General features: G+C 38.3%; 1 protein-coding gene across 6 annotated transcripts in view; it reads left to right on the top strand.

Moving 5' to 3' along the window:
• ZFYVE28 (zinc finger FYVE-type containing 28) overlaps positions 1-12847 on the top strand; it is a 294752-nt gene that overhangs the window by 200618 nt on the left and 81287 nt on the right. For all 6 annotated transcript variants that reach the window (XR_008445193.1, XM_054030704.1, XM_054030703.1 and 3 more), the window contains 4 exons: positions 1947-2084; positions 5226-5428; positions 6725-6814; positions 8280-8369. Coding sequence is in view for 5 of the 6 variants with exons in the window: in XM_054030704.1 (XP_053886679.1) it covers positions 1947-2084; positions 5226-5428; positions 6725-6814; positions 8280-8369 (521 nt within the window). In the remaining variant the exon portion in view is untranslated. The remainder of the gene's footprint in view (positions 1-1946; positions 2085-5225; positions 5429-6724; positions 6815-8279; positions 8370-12847) is intronic.

The raw sequence follows: 12847 nt of genomic DNA, 5'->3' as shown, positions 1-12847 counted from the left end.
GCAAAATATTTTGCTGCACTAATTAGATCCCCTGAGTCAATAGTGGTTTATGAATCATAGTTCAAAAGCAAGTTTTTTGAGTTAGTTTTTGATTATTCGGAGTATTTGATTTACTTCCCCACTCTCCTAGAACATACAACTGAATATTACTCTATCACATATATATTTCAAATGTAGTGATGTACATCTTTGTTAGTATGCAGCAAGACATCCTTGCTTCATTTACAATGGCCTCATATGTTTTTAATCATTGTGGGGTATTTGAAATTAAAAATATCTGCAGTGTCTCAGATACAAGTGCGTAGTAAGTGTTGGTAAATGTTGACTTTTTAAATGGAGACTGCTGTATCTATTGGTTATGTGCTGAGGTGACAATGCTCCATGCAGTGCCGGCTCTAGGCACCAGCAAACCAAGCACGTGCTTGGAGTGGCACAATTGCAGGGACGGCATTCCGGGGGCAGCAGTTGTGCTCTCGGAGGGGGGGTTTTTTGTTTTGTTTTTTGTTTTGTTTTTGCTTGGGGCGGCAAAAAACCTAGAGTCGGCCCTGGCTCCATGGTAACAACAATTATAGCAGCCTGCATTAGAATTGTAGGAAATGTGAATCTGCGTTTGAGTCAGGGAGATGTTCATCCCCAAGGGAGGGTACAGAGGAGAGTTTTCTTTAAACATCTTGTTTGCTTTTTCTTTTGTAAAAAAAAAAAAAAAAACAAAGAAAAGCAAAAGAGAAACAAATTGTAGACTTAAAAGCATTCTGCCTTCTAAACATATTTCTCTAAGTGACAGATTCTATTTATTTGTTTGAAAAACATTTTAGGTATGAAGAAAAGGACTACATTAACTAGAGAAGATACGAGACACAAACAAAATATCTTTAATAAGGGCACTCTTGTCCTTTTTCATTCCAAATCTACCTTTTTTACATTGAAACAGTTCTATACAACACTCCCGAAGGCTTTGTAAACTATTTTCAGATAAATGAATACAGAATATGGGCCAGATTATTTACTGCATATCAGGGAGCTGGTTATGGCTCCCCGATTCTCTTGCCTCAGCCCACGTTAGAGCAGCCTCTAGCCTTCTCTAACATGCACTGGCTGCCTACGGTCCTCAAGGGGACTGCAAGGGAGGGAGGAATAGCAGCCAGGTACTCCAGCTTTGTGCCTTCTGGACACTTGGGAGTGCAAACCACCTGCTTTAGACTGCCAGAGCAATCCCCTCTCATTCCCTTCCAAGAAAGCCCAGCTCTTATATTCTGATTACCTTTAGAGTACTCTGAGAGGCATATTTTAGGAGAATTGAATCATATATTGTTAGGGGTGATAGTCAAAGTTAAAAGTGGGGAATCTGATTTATTTGTGCTTCCTGGTTATTTAGTGGAATTATATATAATGGGGTTGCTGTTTCTTTTTTGATTTAGAAATACAATAAGAATTTGTCAGAGGTGCCTAGAGCATTTATTTAGGGGTGTCTTGTGGTTTTATAAATCTAAAGTGTAAATAAATGAATACATCTAGGATCTAGTGAATTTTTTTTAAGAACGATACGTTTCCTGTAGTCCCCCTGCCAATTTTCGTGGCTTTACAATCAGATTTTTCTTTTAATTTGTTCTCTCTTTTTTTAATTTGTAAAAGACCCCACATAAACAAAAGGAAGCTCACTTTACAAACTGACTTGTTACATGGGGACGCAGTGCAACTGACTATATACAAAGTGCTGCTAAATGCCTGCAGTAAGCAACCTGAAAAAATAGTGGATGTGTTCTCTCTCCCCCTCCAATCCATTTTATTCATGTTAACATGTAAAATGTCAAATGTTATTTTTAGGTGATGTCCTCTTAGTTCTATAAATGTTGGAGAAAATATCATGGGACTTCTTTGGTTTCAGTTACTTTCTTAAAAATATATCTTATGACTGCATGCATCCTATCCATCTGTTTTCATTCCAGGATAATGTTTTAAACATCGTAAATCAAATCATGGATGAATGCATTCCACATGAACGGGCCAACCGGGACTTCTGTGTTAAATTTCCAGAAGAAATACGCCATGACAACCTTGCAGGGCAGCTTTGGTTTGGAGCAGAGGTAGGTCACTGTTGTTTCTGTTACTTTGTTTTAAAGGAAGATTGGCTTATTGCATGCTGCTTGTAAAGTATATTTGAGGACTTGTATTTGAAATGTGTGGGCATAATTTCTCACAAAAAAGCATATAAACTTGTAGATCAGTATTCAAACATTTACTTTGAAAATTAGTCTAATCAGTTGTTAATGTATAGTCTAAAAGTATTGTTTTGTTGTGGGTTTGATATCTGTTGTGCTTGTGAAATATTTATTTTAATAACTGTTAATATCAATTTGTCTTAATTTAAATAATTCATAGATACCCTTAATGTATTAGCATTTGATACATATTTCCTGTATATTGGGTCAATTTATATTGGGAGTTGTATTTGCCATGAAGGACTATCCCATGTAGGGTGTGGAAATTCTACAGATATCCACAGGTTTTCATGTCAGAGTAGTGTCCTTTATCATGAGCCAAATTTATCTCATTCCTGGAACTAAAAGTATTCTTTTTAGGGCTTTTTATTCTATATCCTTCATTTGCATTGTATTAATGGCACTAATGACTGAATTATTAGAGATACATACAAAATAAAAGAGCACCTATCCAAGATTCTAAACGCCCTTGCCATGAATTTTGAACAAAAATTAGATTGCCTGCAGAACAATAAACTCCCTTCTCTGACTCATCTGCTTTCTCTCAAAGGCCCACCTCTACAGAAGCCTGCGTACATAGGTGTCTTGCAGTATGCTCTGACATTTAATAGGCTTGGGCTATTCTGGACTGTAGGAAAGTCTCAGGGTCCAGTGCTCAGAGGCAATAGATATATATCAATGTACATGTCCCTTACTGATGTCAGGGGATGTGGAGCATGTGTAGACAAACTAACCACCCCTGAAGGCTCCCTCATGGCAATACCCAGCATTGTAACACTTCTGCCTCCTCTCTGGGCCTTTTGCAAAACCAACTACAGTTTCTTGACATTATTCTAATGAATCCCACTGTAAATTACCACTATAATTACAGCCAGAAACTATTGCTGGGTTTTTTGCATCTGGGGTAGAAAATGCTTGAGAAAGCATTGAAATAAACAATACATTTGGAGAGAAAAGGAGTTGAACCACATTCTAAATGTTTTTCTTTGCATGTGTTACATAACTGATTGGTATTTTTGGCCCTTCTGAATCAGGCTTTCACTGGCTCTGTGCTGAACGGAGTTGCTGGTTTCAGAAAGTGTTCTATACCATGATAAGGTTCTGATGACTTACTTAATTGTAAACAGAACTGGGATCCATGATCTTCCGTAAATGTACATAGTACAGGAGACTGAATGTATTTGTATAAACCACAGTGAGATTAGCATGTACATTGTATTCTTGTCAGCATCCTCATTTTGAATCTTATTCAAACTGAGAATTGTAGCCATCAACATCTCAGACTTGACTTGTCTCTGCTTTACTGTAATTATTGCTTTGGACTACCTAGAGAACAAGAACAAGAGATCTTGGGAGTGCCCTTGTATCACAAATCAGTACATCAAACTGCTGAGCAAGGTCTAGGATTACAGGTCCTCCTACAGAGCTGGAAAAATGCCTTCCATCTGCTGCTATTTGGCAGTCAAGAAAGAGACCCAAGAACAGGGATTGAAAAAAGAGAGAAAAATAAAAGCCTCAAGAATAAAATACCCTTTGTTTTTTTAATTTTCAAAATATATTTCTATTAAATGCATCAAGTATGATTTATTTCAACCAGGACCGGCTCCAGGGTTTTTGCTGCCCCAAGCGGGGGGGAAAGCCACGATCGCACTTGCGATGGGCGGCACTCCAGTGGCAGCTCCACTATGCCGCTTTCTTCTTCGGCGTGAATTTGGCGGCAGGTGCTTCCCTCTGAGAGTGACCTGCCGCCGAACAGCCCGACATGCCGTCCCTTCCCCTTGGCCGCCCCAAGCACCTGCTTGCTGGGCTGATGCCTGGAGCCAGCCCGGACTTCAACATACATAGTTTTCCAAATCAAGGGACCTGTCCAGCCATGGAAAATATTCTATATCTTCTGTTATATTGTATAGTAAGGCTTTTGCAATCAAAAAAATGAACAGAATGTTGGGAATCATTAAGAAAGAGATAGATAATAAGACAGAAAATGTCATATTGCCTCTATATAAATCCTTGGTACACCCACATCTTGAATACTGTATGCAGATGTGGTTGCCCCATGTCAAAAAAGATATATTGGAATTGGAAAAGATTCAGAAAAGGGCAACAAAAATAACTAGGGGGATGGAATGGCTGCCTTATTTACTCCTTCTCATAACACAAGAACTAGGGGCCACCAAATGAAATTAATAGGCAGCAGGTTTAAAACAAACAAAAGGAAATATTTCTTCACACAATGCACAGTCAATCTGTGGAACTCCTTGCCGGAGGATGTTGTGAAGGCCAACACTATAACAGGGTTCAAAAAAGAACTAGCTAGGTTCATGGAGGATAGGTCCATCAATGGCTATTAGCTAGGATGGACAGGGATAGTGTCCCTAGTCTCTGTTTGCCAGAAGCTGGGAATGGATGACGGGATGGATCGCTTGATGATTACCTGTTCTGTTCATTCCCTCTGGGGCACCTGGCATTGGCCACTGTCGGTAGACAGGATACTGGGCTAGATGGACCTTAGGTCTGACCCAGTATGGCTGTTCTTATGTTCTTAAGGCTTCTTAAAAGATACAAAGTATGCCTATAAGATCTCTGTGAGCTGGTGAGCATGCACTGGCCAGTGTATGAAATAAAGGTCCCAACAGTAGCAGAAATTCAGTTCCTTTCTCCAGGGATGGGCTTATTTTAATCAAAACCAGAACATTAGCTCTTGTTGCCTGGCCCCTTCTGAAGCCTTTTCCTCTTAAGGCTTCTGCCCCTGCCCACCTGGACAGCCCCCTTGTAGGTCCTTCCCCATGATCCTGGACCTTTTGCAGGAGCCTTCCTGCTACCTTTAGTTCTCCCAAACTGAGCTGGCCTTTTATCTGAGGACCACAAGACCTGTAGGGACCTGGCCTCAAACCCATCACTTGAGAGTCACAGGTGAGGCTAAGACCACTTCCCTTCCTGCGCTATAACATTTTCTTGGATAAAGTACAACTTTTTAATCCATTTTTTAAAATGTTATTTCTACAGTGCTTGGCTGCTGGTTCTATTATTATGAATCGTGAAATTGAGAGCATGGCTATGAGACCATTGGCCAAGGATCTGACCCGCAGCCTGGAGGAAGTTAGGAACATTATTCGCGACCAGGCCTTAAGGGATTTGAATCTTTACACAGAAAAAATGAAAGAGTCGCTTAAACATTTTGATGTCCTTTTTGCTGAATTTGAGTTAAGGTAACAGATTCAAAAATATATGTATCCTGAACAACTACACTTTCTTGCAGAAGAATCCTTCTTTTTCTCCCTTGTCACAGATTTTGAATTTCTTTAGCAGTTTATACCTATTTATAACACTGTCACATCCTTTCCCCTTCTATTCAGATTTAAAAAAATCAATAGCCACTTAGCAATCAGAATTTGCAATCTTCAAGTACAGTGTAATCTCTACATTAGCATACTGGTATGATATTTGGGAGAGATTTTCAAAGGCACAAATGGAAGCTGTAAATCTTCCCTATTAATAATGTTGTCAGGAGAAAGACAAATAAGAGGGCACATGATAAACGTGTATACAATAATGAATAGAGAGAGCAGAGCAGTAGCTTCTGTTCTCCCTGTCTCATAACTCAAGAGAAAGGAGATATTTGATTAAATTAAAAGGTGGCAAATTCAAGACAGACAAAAGGAAATACTTTTCAGACAAGGCACAACTAAACTCTGGAATCCATTGCCAAAAACAAAGCAAGAATCAAAAAGGGATTGGAGATTTACATCCAAAACAAGAATATCTAGTATAATAGTGAATGCTGACATAAATTTAGGAAGAGATATTAAACCTCAGGTTTCAGAGTTAGTCAATCTCTAGCTTTATCAGAGACAGGATACTGGACTAGATGGACCATGAGTCTGATTCAGTGTGCAGTTCCTATGTCCAGTAAAGGACCAGTGACTTGTGCACAAATATTGCATGCAAGTACTGCTTATCGGCACATAAACACGTATTTTTCAGTAATTGTACATAATTTCACACATACACTAGACTTTATTGTGCCAACGTTAGAGCCCCTTAAATTCCACAGCCTGTTGATCAGCTATGCTTTGTTAATGTAATTTCATTTGGAATAGCATTAGATAAAATTCTTAATTTTATTCAATTACTGTGCTTTCAGAAAATGCAGAGTAAACTATTCTTCAATCTAGAGAAAGCAAAAAAAAATTGGATGAAGATTTTATTGTTGAATATTTGTAATAGTACTTATGAAATTACTGCAGAAGTCTATGCTTCAGTAATAAATAAAGCAATTGTTTTCATTTCCACTAAAATTGTAAAGTTCTCTTAATGAAAATTGTCAAAATTTATTGAAAACCATCAGAGTTCATTATTAAGATAATTTGACCTGCATTTCTTTTCCATTATGTTATATCTGATTGTGAAGGGGTTGAGAAAAGTAATTAAAATATACTCCTTTTTAAAATCTTTGAAGGGATTGAAAAGTAATTAAAATATACCTCTTTTTAAAATCTTTGTAGTTATGTATCAGCCATGGTACCTGTAAAGTCTCCAAAAGAGTATTATGTACAGCAAGAGGTAATCGTGCTTTTTTGTGAAACAGTAGAGAGGTAAGCACTTTTCAGAAATATGAATACACTTTTCTTTGCTGTATTTACCTGTGATCTGGCATATTATGCAAATTTCATACCTGTAATCTTTAGGAAGCAACATTTCATTTTCCTGGTGATTGTTCAAGTAAAAAATCAAAACACATTAGCTATTTGCAGAAATGTTTTGGCCTAACATAAAAAAAATCACTGTATTGTACTTGGAGTGCATGGTTATGATATATACAGTTAAGGCTGACTAAGCATTTCCATTCTAGAGACCATTTTATCTTGTACCTTTTGAGTTGAATTTTCTGGATCAGAGGCATATAGGGTTTTTTTGTTTGATTCTGGGGTTTGGTGTGATGTGGTAGGGAAAGGAGATTTGCGCAAAAAAATGTTTAGGGTATTTTTTTATTTTGTTTTGAGAATGAGGGCACATACTTCTCCCATTATTAGAAAAAAATCTTGTGACTTTTATTTGGACAGCTTTAAAGACTCAGTGGTTTGGAGTACAAAGTTGAAATTTGTCAAAAGATAGTCCTGGGGGAGGAGAGTGTCCATGAAAACTGGTTTTGCTTTTGACTGCATTGGGAAGTCTTAAATTGTACTTTTTTTTAAATGACAATGGATTCAGCCTCCCAATATTCTAAAACCAAGAGGTGTGCTTTGTGCATGTATATACATGGGGTTATGGATTATACCAAAACAATTTTGTGAATCCTGTGTCATTCAATGTGGTATTTTAATATGCATGCAAACACACTTGCACTTCTGACATTCTTTTGCTGTGTCATCAAATTGTCTCGGTCAAAGAAAAATGGAGACAATGGCTGCCTGGTGGAAACATGGGCTTGGGAGAAGGAAAGGATGAGAGACATGGGAATTCTGAGCAGGGACTTAGAGGTCTGTTTGAATGTGGCTATGTTTCGTCCCTGGGGTGGTTTTCCACATCTTCTTTCTTTGGTGGTGGTGGGGGCTGGTCACAAGGAACCAGGTGTATCCTGTGTCCCCTAGTCCACAAGGGGACAGCATCTCCTCAGGTATGGCTCATCACCAACAACTCCTCAGGAATGGCTTGTCCATCCTTCTACAGCTAAGGCTCAACAGAGAGACTGAGATGGACTCTCTCCAACACTGCCTTTGACAGTAAATCATGGCACCACATCTGTCACCAGGGGAAGTTCATTAAATATATACAGGGCTTCTTCCTACTCTTTGCAAATTTTGCACCTTGGAGTTGGGAGTGCAGATCACTGAGCCATTTGGTTTCTGTTAGGTGGAGTGGGATTGATAATAGTCAAAAGAGACAGAGTGAATGTAGAGTGAGCTTTAAATATGAATTTTCTTCCTCAGTTTGCCTGGCTTATATCACAACATTAATTTTTTCATAGTTTTTCCTATTTAATTATTCAAATTTATTTATGAACAGCTAATAAGCTGAGAACGTTCTGAAAAACGATTTACAAGTATTTTATTTACCTAGAGCTTTAAAGCTTGGATACCTCACTCAAGATATGATTGATGACTATGAACCAGCATTAATGTTTACCATCCCAAGATTAGCCATTGTGTGGTAAGTATTTATAACTTTTACATCGATTTGATCTAGGAATAATATTTTATTGAAAGTTTTGGTAAAGTCACATCGCAAAGTGTTTATTTGTTCACACCTGCTTGCAGCTAATTTTTATGAACACATTCTTTCAAAGAAAGAACCAAAAAAGGCAGTAAGATCACAAAGGAATTAACAAGGAGTGGCATTAATAAAGCAACAAGTGCCAAAAGGAGAAAAGTCAGAGCAGCTAATTATGCAGACTAGGAACTGAGAGCAGCTGGTCAGACTTCCCCCAGAAGGAAATGCAGAAGTGAAGGGGTTTAGAACATCACATCTTCCAAACCAGACTAGGTACTGTAAACTCATCTTTTATAAATAAATTCTTTAGATGCAAATATTTTACCTCCCTGCATAAGTAACAGCTTTATCATATGGATCCATGAAAAACTGATTTTCAGTAGTAATCATTTAGTTTCCTTAGTGATACATACTAGAACCAAAGGGACCTGCCAGGGAATCTATTGGCATAGTATAGTGTAACAAAAAGTGAGTGAGGTACACACCTATTTCTAGAATGTGTTTACTGTATGCAACTGGATGGAATCAGAAAAATGGCATGTTATACTCTTGGCCTTTAATTTTTCTGCTCAGACTGCTGGGTGAAACAAGCTTTTCCACTTAAATCAGTTTACCACAGTAGCACATATGAAATAAACAAGATGAATGCTCCCTAATGGATATTCTTTATTTAATAAGACAGCAATTTCTCTGGAGTAAAGGAAGCAAGGCTACAATTACTGCATTTTAATAAAGGTTATGGTTTTTTAAAGTTTGCATCGGGGTATTACTATAACTAGAATAGTTAGAAAATAAGAAACCTCACACCCTGCATGTGTAAATTTCTCCTCCAGAAATCACTCTGGCTCATTGCTCCTGTTAAGCAGAGTAATGTGCCTATAAATGTCACAACTAACTAACTAAATAAATTTAATCTTAGCATCAAAAGTCAGCAAGACTATGAGAAAGTGACTGCTCATCATATTAAACACCATTCAGAGTCTGCAGTAGCAGGAGGAAAACTCATACAAAAAAATAAATCTAGTCTGGCTGGAAAACCAAAGACTCTCTGAGAAATGGCCTTTGCCAATCCCAGATTAAAAATCAGTCTGCCTGCTCCCAGAACAGACAGTGAGATGAAAACAGGCATCACCACCAGTTGATATTCCTGGAAAAATTGTATCAGCCAGATACAAAGTTTCCTTGAATACTGGTAGGCCTAAAGTCTGGACTGTAGAGAGATAAGTCTTAAAATCTAAGGAAGATATATCTACAAGGCGCCATGCTTGTTAGCATACTGTATTTCTTTAGTGAATAAAAATCTTGTTCTTTCTAGCAACTGTTGCTAGTTAGGATGAGATGCAGTTGGATATCTGGACTGGCAGAGAGATCAAAATCTCTGGGGATCAATTCACCCAGCTATGCAGCATTGTGTAGGGTAGTTGATGTAGCATGAAATGCAGCTACTATACAATAAATTATTCCGCTGAATGCCTGTAAACTTAGGGCTTGTCTATGCAGCCTGACAAAGGATGCCAGAGAGGTGAGATTTGTAAAGCTTGACACTAATGGGCTGCACTCTAACTGCTCTATGTAGACCCTGATGGTATGCTCTAAAAGATACCTAAAAGGCATTTAACATAGTCCTGAATGAGGTATATTTTAGAGTGCACCAGCAGGATCTATATAGAGGAGTTAAAGCCCCGCATGTTAGAGTGCTTTACAAATCATAACCCTCTAGTGCGCTTTGCTAGTGTCATGTAGACAAGTTCTTAGGGTAGAATGACAATTTTTGCACACATGGAGGATTGGGGAGACCAGCCAGTTAAGCGAATTGCATTTTCAGTACTTTAGTTTAATCTTCACTGCATAATGTCATACCAGATGTCTGTGAACTTTTAACCTAAGAGCTGGCTTGCAATGTTAAGATATAGATTTTTGTTTCTTTAAATAGTTTTGTTTTCATTTCCTTTTCTTTTTCATTAGCCACTAAGCTTCCTTTCAAAAATAATCAGTGAGATAAGAACAAGTAACAGAATTAACCTATAGCAGGGAAAATTTTGGTTAAAATAGGGAAAAATTAGCTACGAGAACAGCTGAGCAATAGAACAAGTTACCTATAAAGGTTGTAGAATTACCATCATTTGAGATTTGAAGCATAGATTAGCTAGTGCTCTGTCAATGCTGGTTTGGGAATAATTAGGTCAACTTGGCCATAATATAGGAGTGGGGGAGTAAAGCAATGGACTAAATCAGGGATTCTCAAACTTCATTGCACTGCGACCCCCTTCTGACAATAAAAATTACTACATGACCCCAGGACAGGGGACCAAAGCCTGAGCCCGCCCCCCACTGACCTGGGGGTGGGTGGGGGAAGTTGAAGCCCAAGGGCTTCAGCCCCAGGCAGGGGACCTATAACTTGAGTTCCAATGTGCAGGGCTGAAACCCTCAGGCTTCGGCCTTGGGTGGTGGGGCTCGGGCTTCGGCTTTGCCCTGGACCCCAGCAAGTCTAAGCCAGCCCTGGCGAACCCATTAAAATGGGGTCGTGACCCACCGTTTGAGATCTGCTGGACTAAATCATTTATTAAAGGTCCCTTAGAATTCTACTAGTCATAACAATGAGAGAGAGAGAGAAAGAACTGGGGTCATTGGTTCCACCATACTGAATATTACGTTATCACTCGGTCCATTTAAAAATATTCAGGATTCTCCAGTTCTCTGCAGTCCAGTTTCTCTCACAATTCTGATTACATACTACTGGACAAGTTTACATTTAATGCTTTTTTCCCTGCCATTTCAAGGAGGGTAGGGGTGGGCGTGTCTGTCTTTCTGTCTATATCTGTTTATATTTGTTGTTGGTTGTCAGTGCAGTAAAATCCTCAAAAGTTTGTCCTCCCATCAGTGCACTAGGATTTAAAGGTGTAACTTCCTCACTTAAAGCACCCATGGCACCTTCTCTAGCCTGCTGTAAACTTTATCCTAAAATTTTATTACAAGTGGTTCCTCTAAACCCCCTCAAAAGTTTATATTTTTCCCTGCCAGAAGGTGGGGTAGCATGTGAAATCCCATACCATCTGGTGCCAGAGGAGTGCCTATTGACTATAACTTGGATAACTACTCTTCTTCAGACTCATCGATAATGAACCACTTTTCCAGACATTCTACTACATTGTGTTCATGTTTTAGAACAGTGGACTTAACCTGGGGTGCACGCACTCCCGTGGGGTGTGAGATGCCCTTTCTGGAGGTGCAAGACATGCCAGATTTTTTTATAAGGTAAATCATCGAAAACACAAATTAAGCACAGGCACACAAGTACAATTACTTTGTTTCATCAAACCTATATATTTATTAACATTATACATTTTTTAACGATTACTGCATTACATTTTAACAGCAAAATTAAAATAAATATATAATTCTCTCTCTTTCATTCTATAGTTATGATATATCTAGGTTTAAAGAATTGACCTACTTGAACGATATTTGATAAGGGGTGTGAGAACATATTTTTGAGAACCAAAGGGGTGCAGGCTGCAGTAAAGGTTAAGAACCACTGTTTTAGAAGATGAACAATAATTGCTGCCATTCAGTTTGTAAATACATATGGGACTATCCTTATGGTGAATGGCATGAACTTGCATGGCAGTTCTAATGTTTATCTTTTTACTTATAAATGTCTGTCCATTTTAAGTCCTCTAGGAACATGTACAGTAGTAATAAACTAACTGAAAAATAACATACTGACCAATGCCAATCAAGACAAACTGCATCTAATGCTGGATGACTCAGAGGAATGTTTTTAAATTATTTAATAAGAGATAGCAATATTCTATTAATAATCCTAATAATCGACAATTAAAAAACGTACTGAGGAACTTGTCGAGGAACAAACCCATTCGAGGGGAGCAGACTAAAAAAAAAATAAAATAAAAAAAAAAAGACTAAATGAATTCAGCTTATTCCACCTCAGTCTACTAGAATTAAAGGCTATGAAAAATGAAATGTGCATCTCATTCCAGTATTTAAGGCATGTGAGTAATAATAAAGTGAGACAGTCCAAAGGCCTCATGTTAGTAGAATTGGGCCAAATATATCATCTTTGTTTCACAATATTTTCTCTCTTAAATTGTGAAAACTTTTACAAAACTTCTGAAAAGTATTTTCAAGCAGAAGTGTCTTTGTATGTTTACTGAGATATTGCAAAAATGTGCCTGATAACCTGATCCTATAAGGTGTAGAGCACTCTGGCCCTGATCAGCAAATCACTGAAGCAGTCCCACTGAACAGGATCAGAGTACTCAACTCTTTGCAGGACTGAGCTCTGAGGGTGTCTCTACACTGTAGGATTCTTTCGGTGGCATGTGTGTACACGGATGGCATGCTGGAGCCATTCTCCACTGAAAAGGCCCCACTGTGGAAGCCATTCTCCATTGCAG

The sequence above is a fragment of the Malaclemys terrapin genome, chromosome 5 (assembly GCF_027887155.1).
Source record: "Malaclemys terrapin pileata isolate rMalTer1 chromosome 5, rMalTer1.hap1, whole genome shotgun sequence".
Classification (NCBI taxonomy): Eukaryota; Metazoa; Chordata; order Testudines; family Emydidae; genus Malaclemys; species Malaclemys terrapin.
Note: the sequence above shows the minus strand (reverse complement) of the source record. Positions and strands in the feature narration are given on the sequence as shown.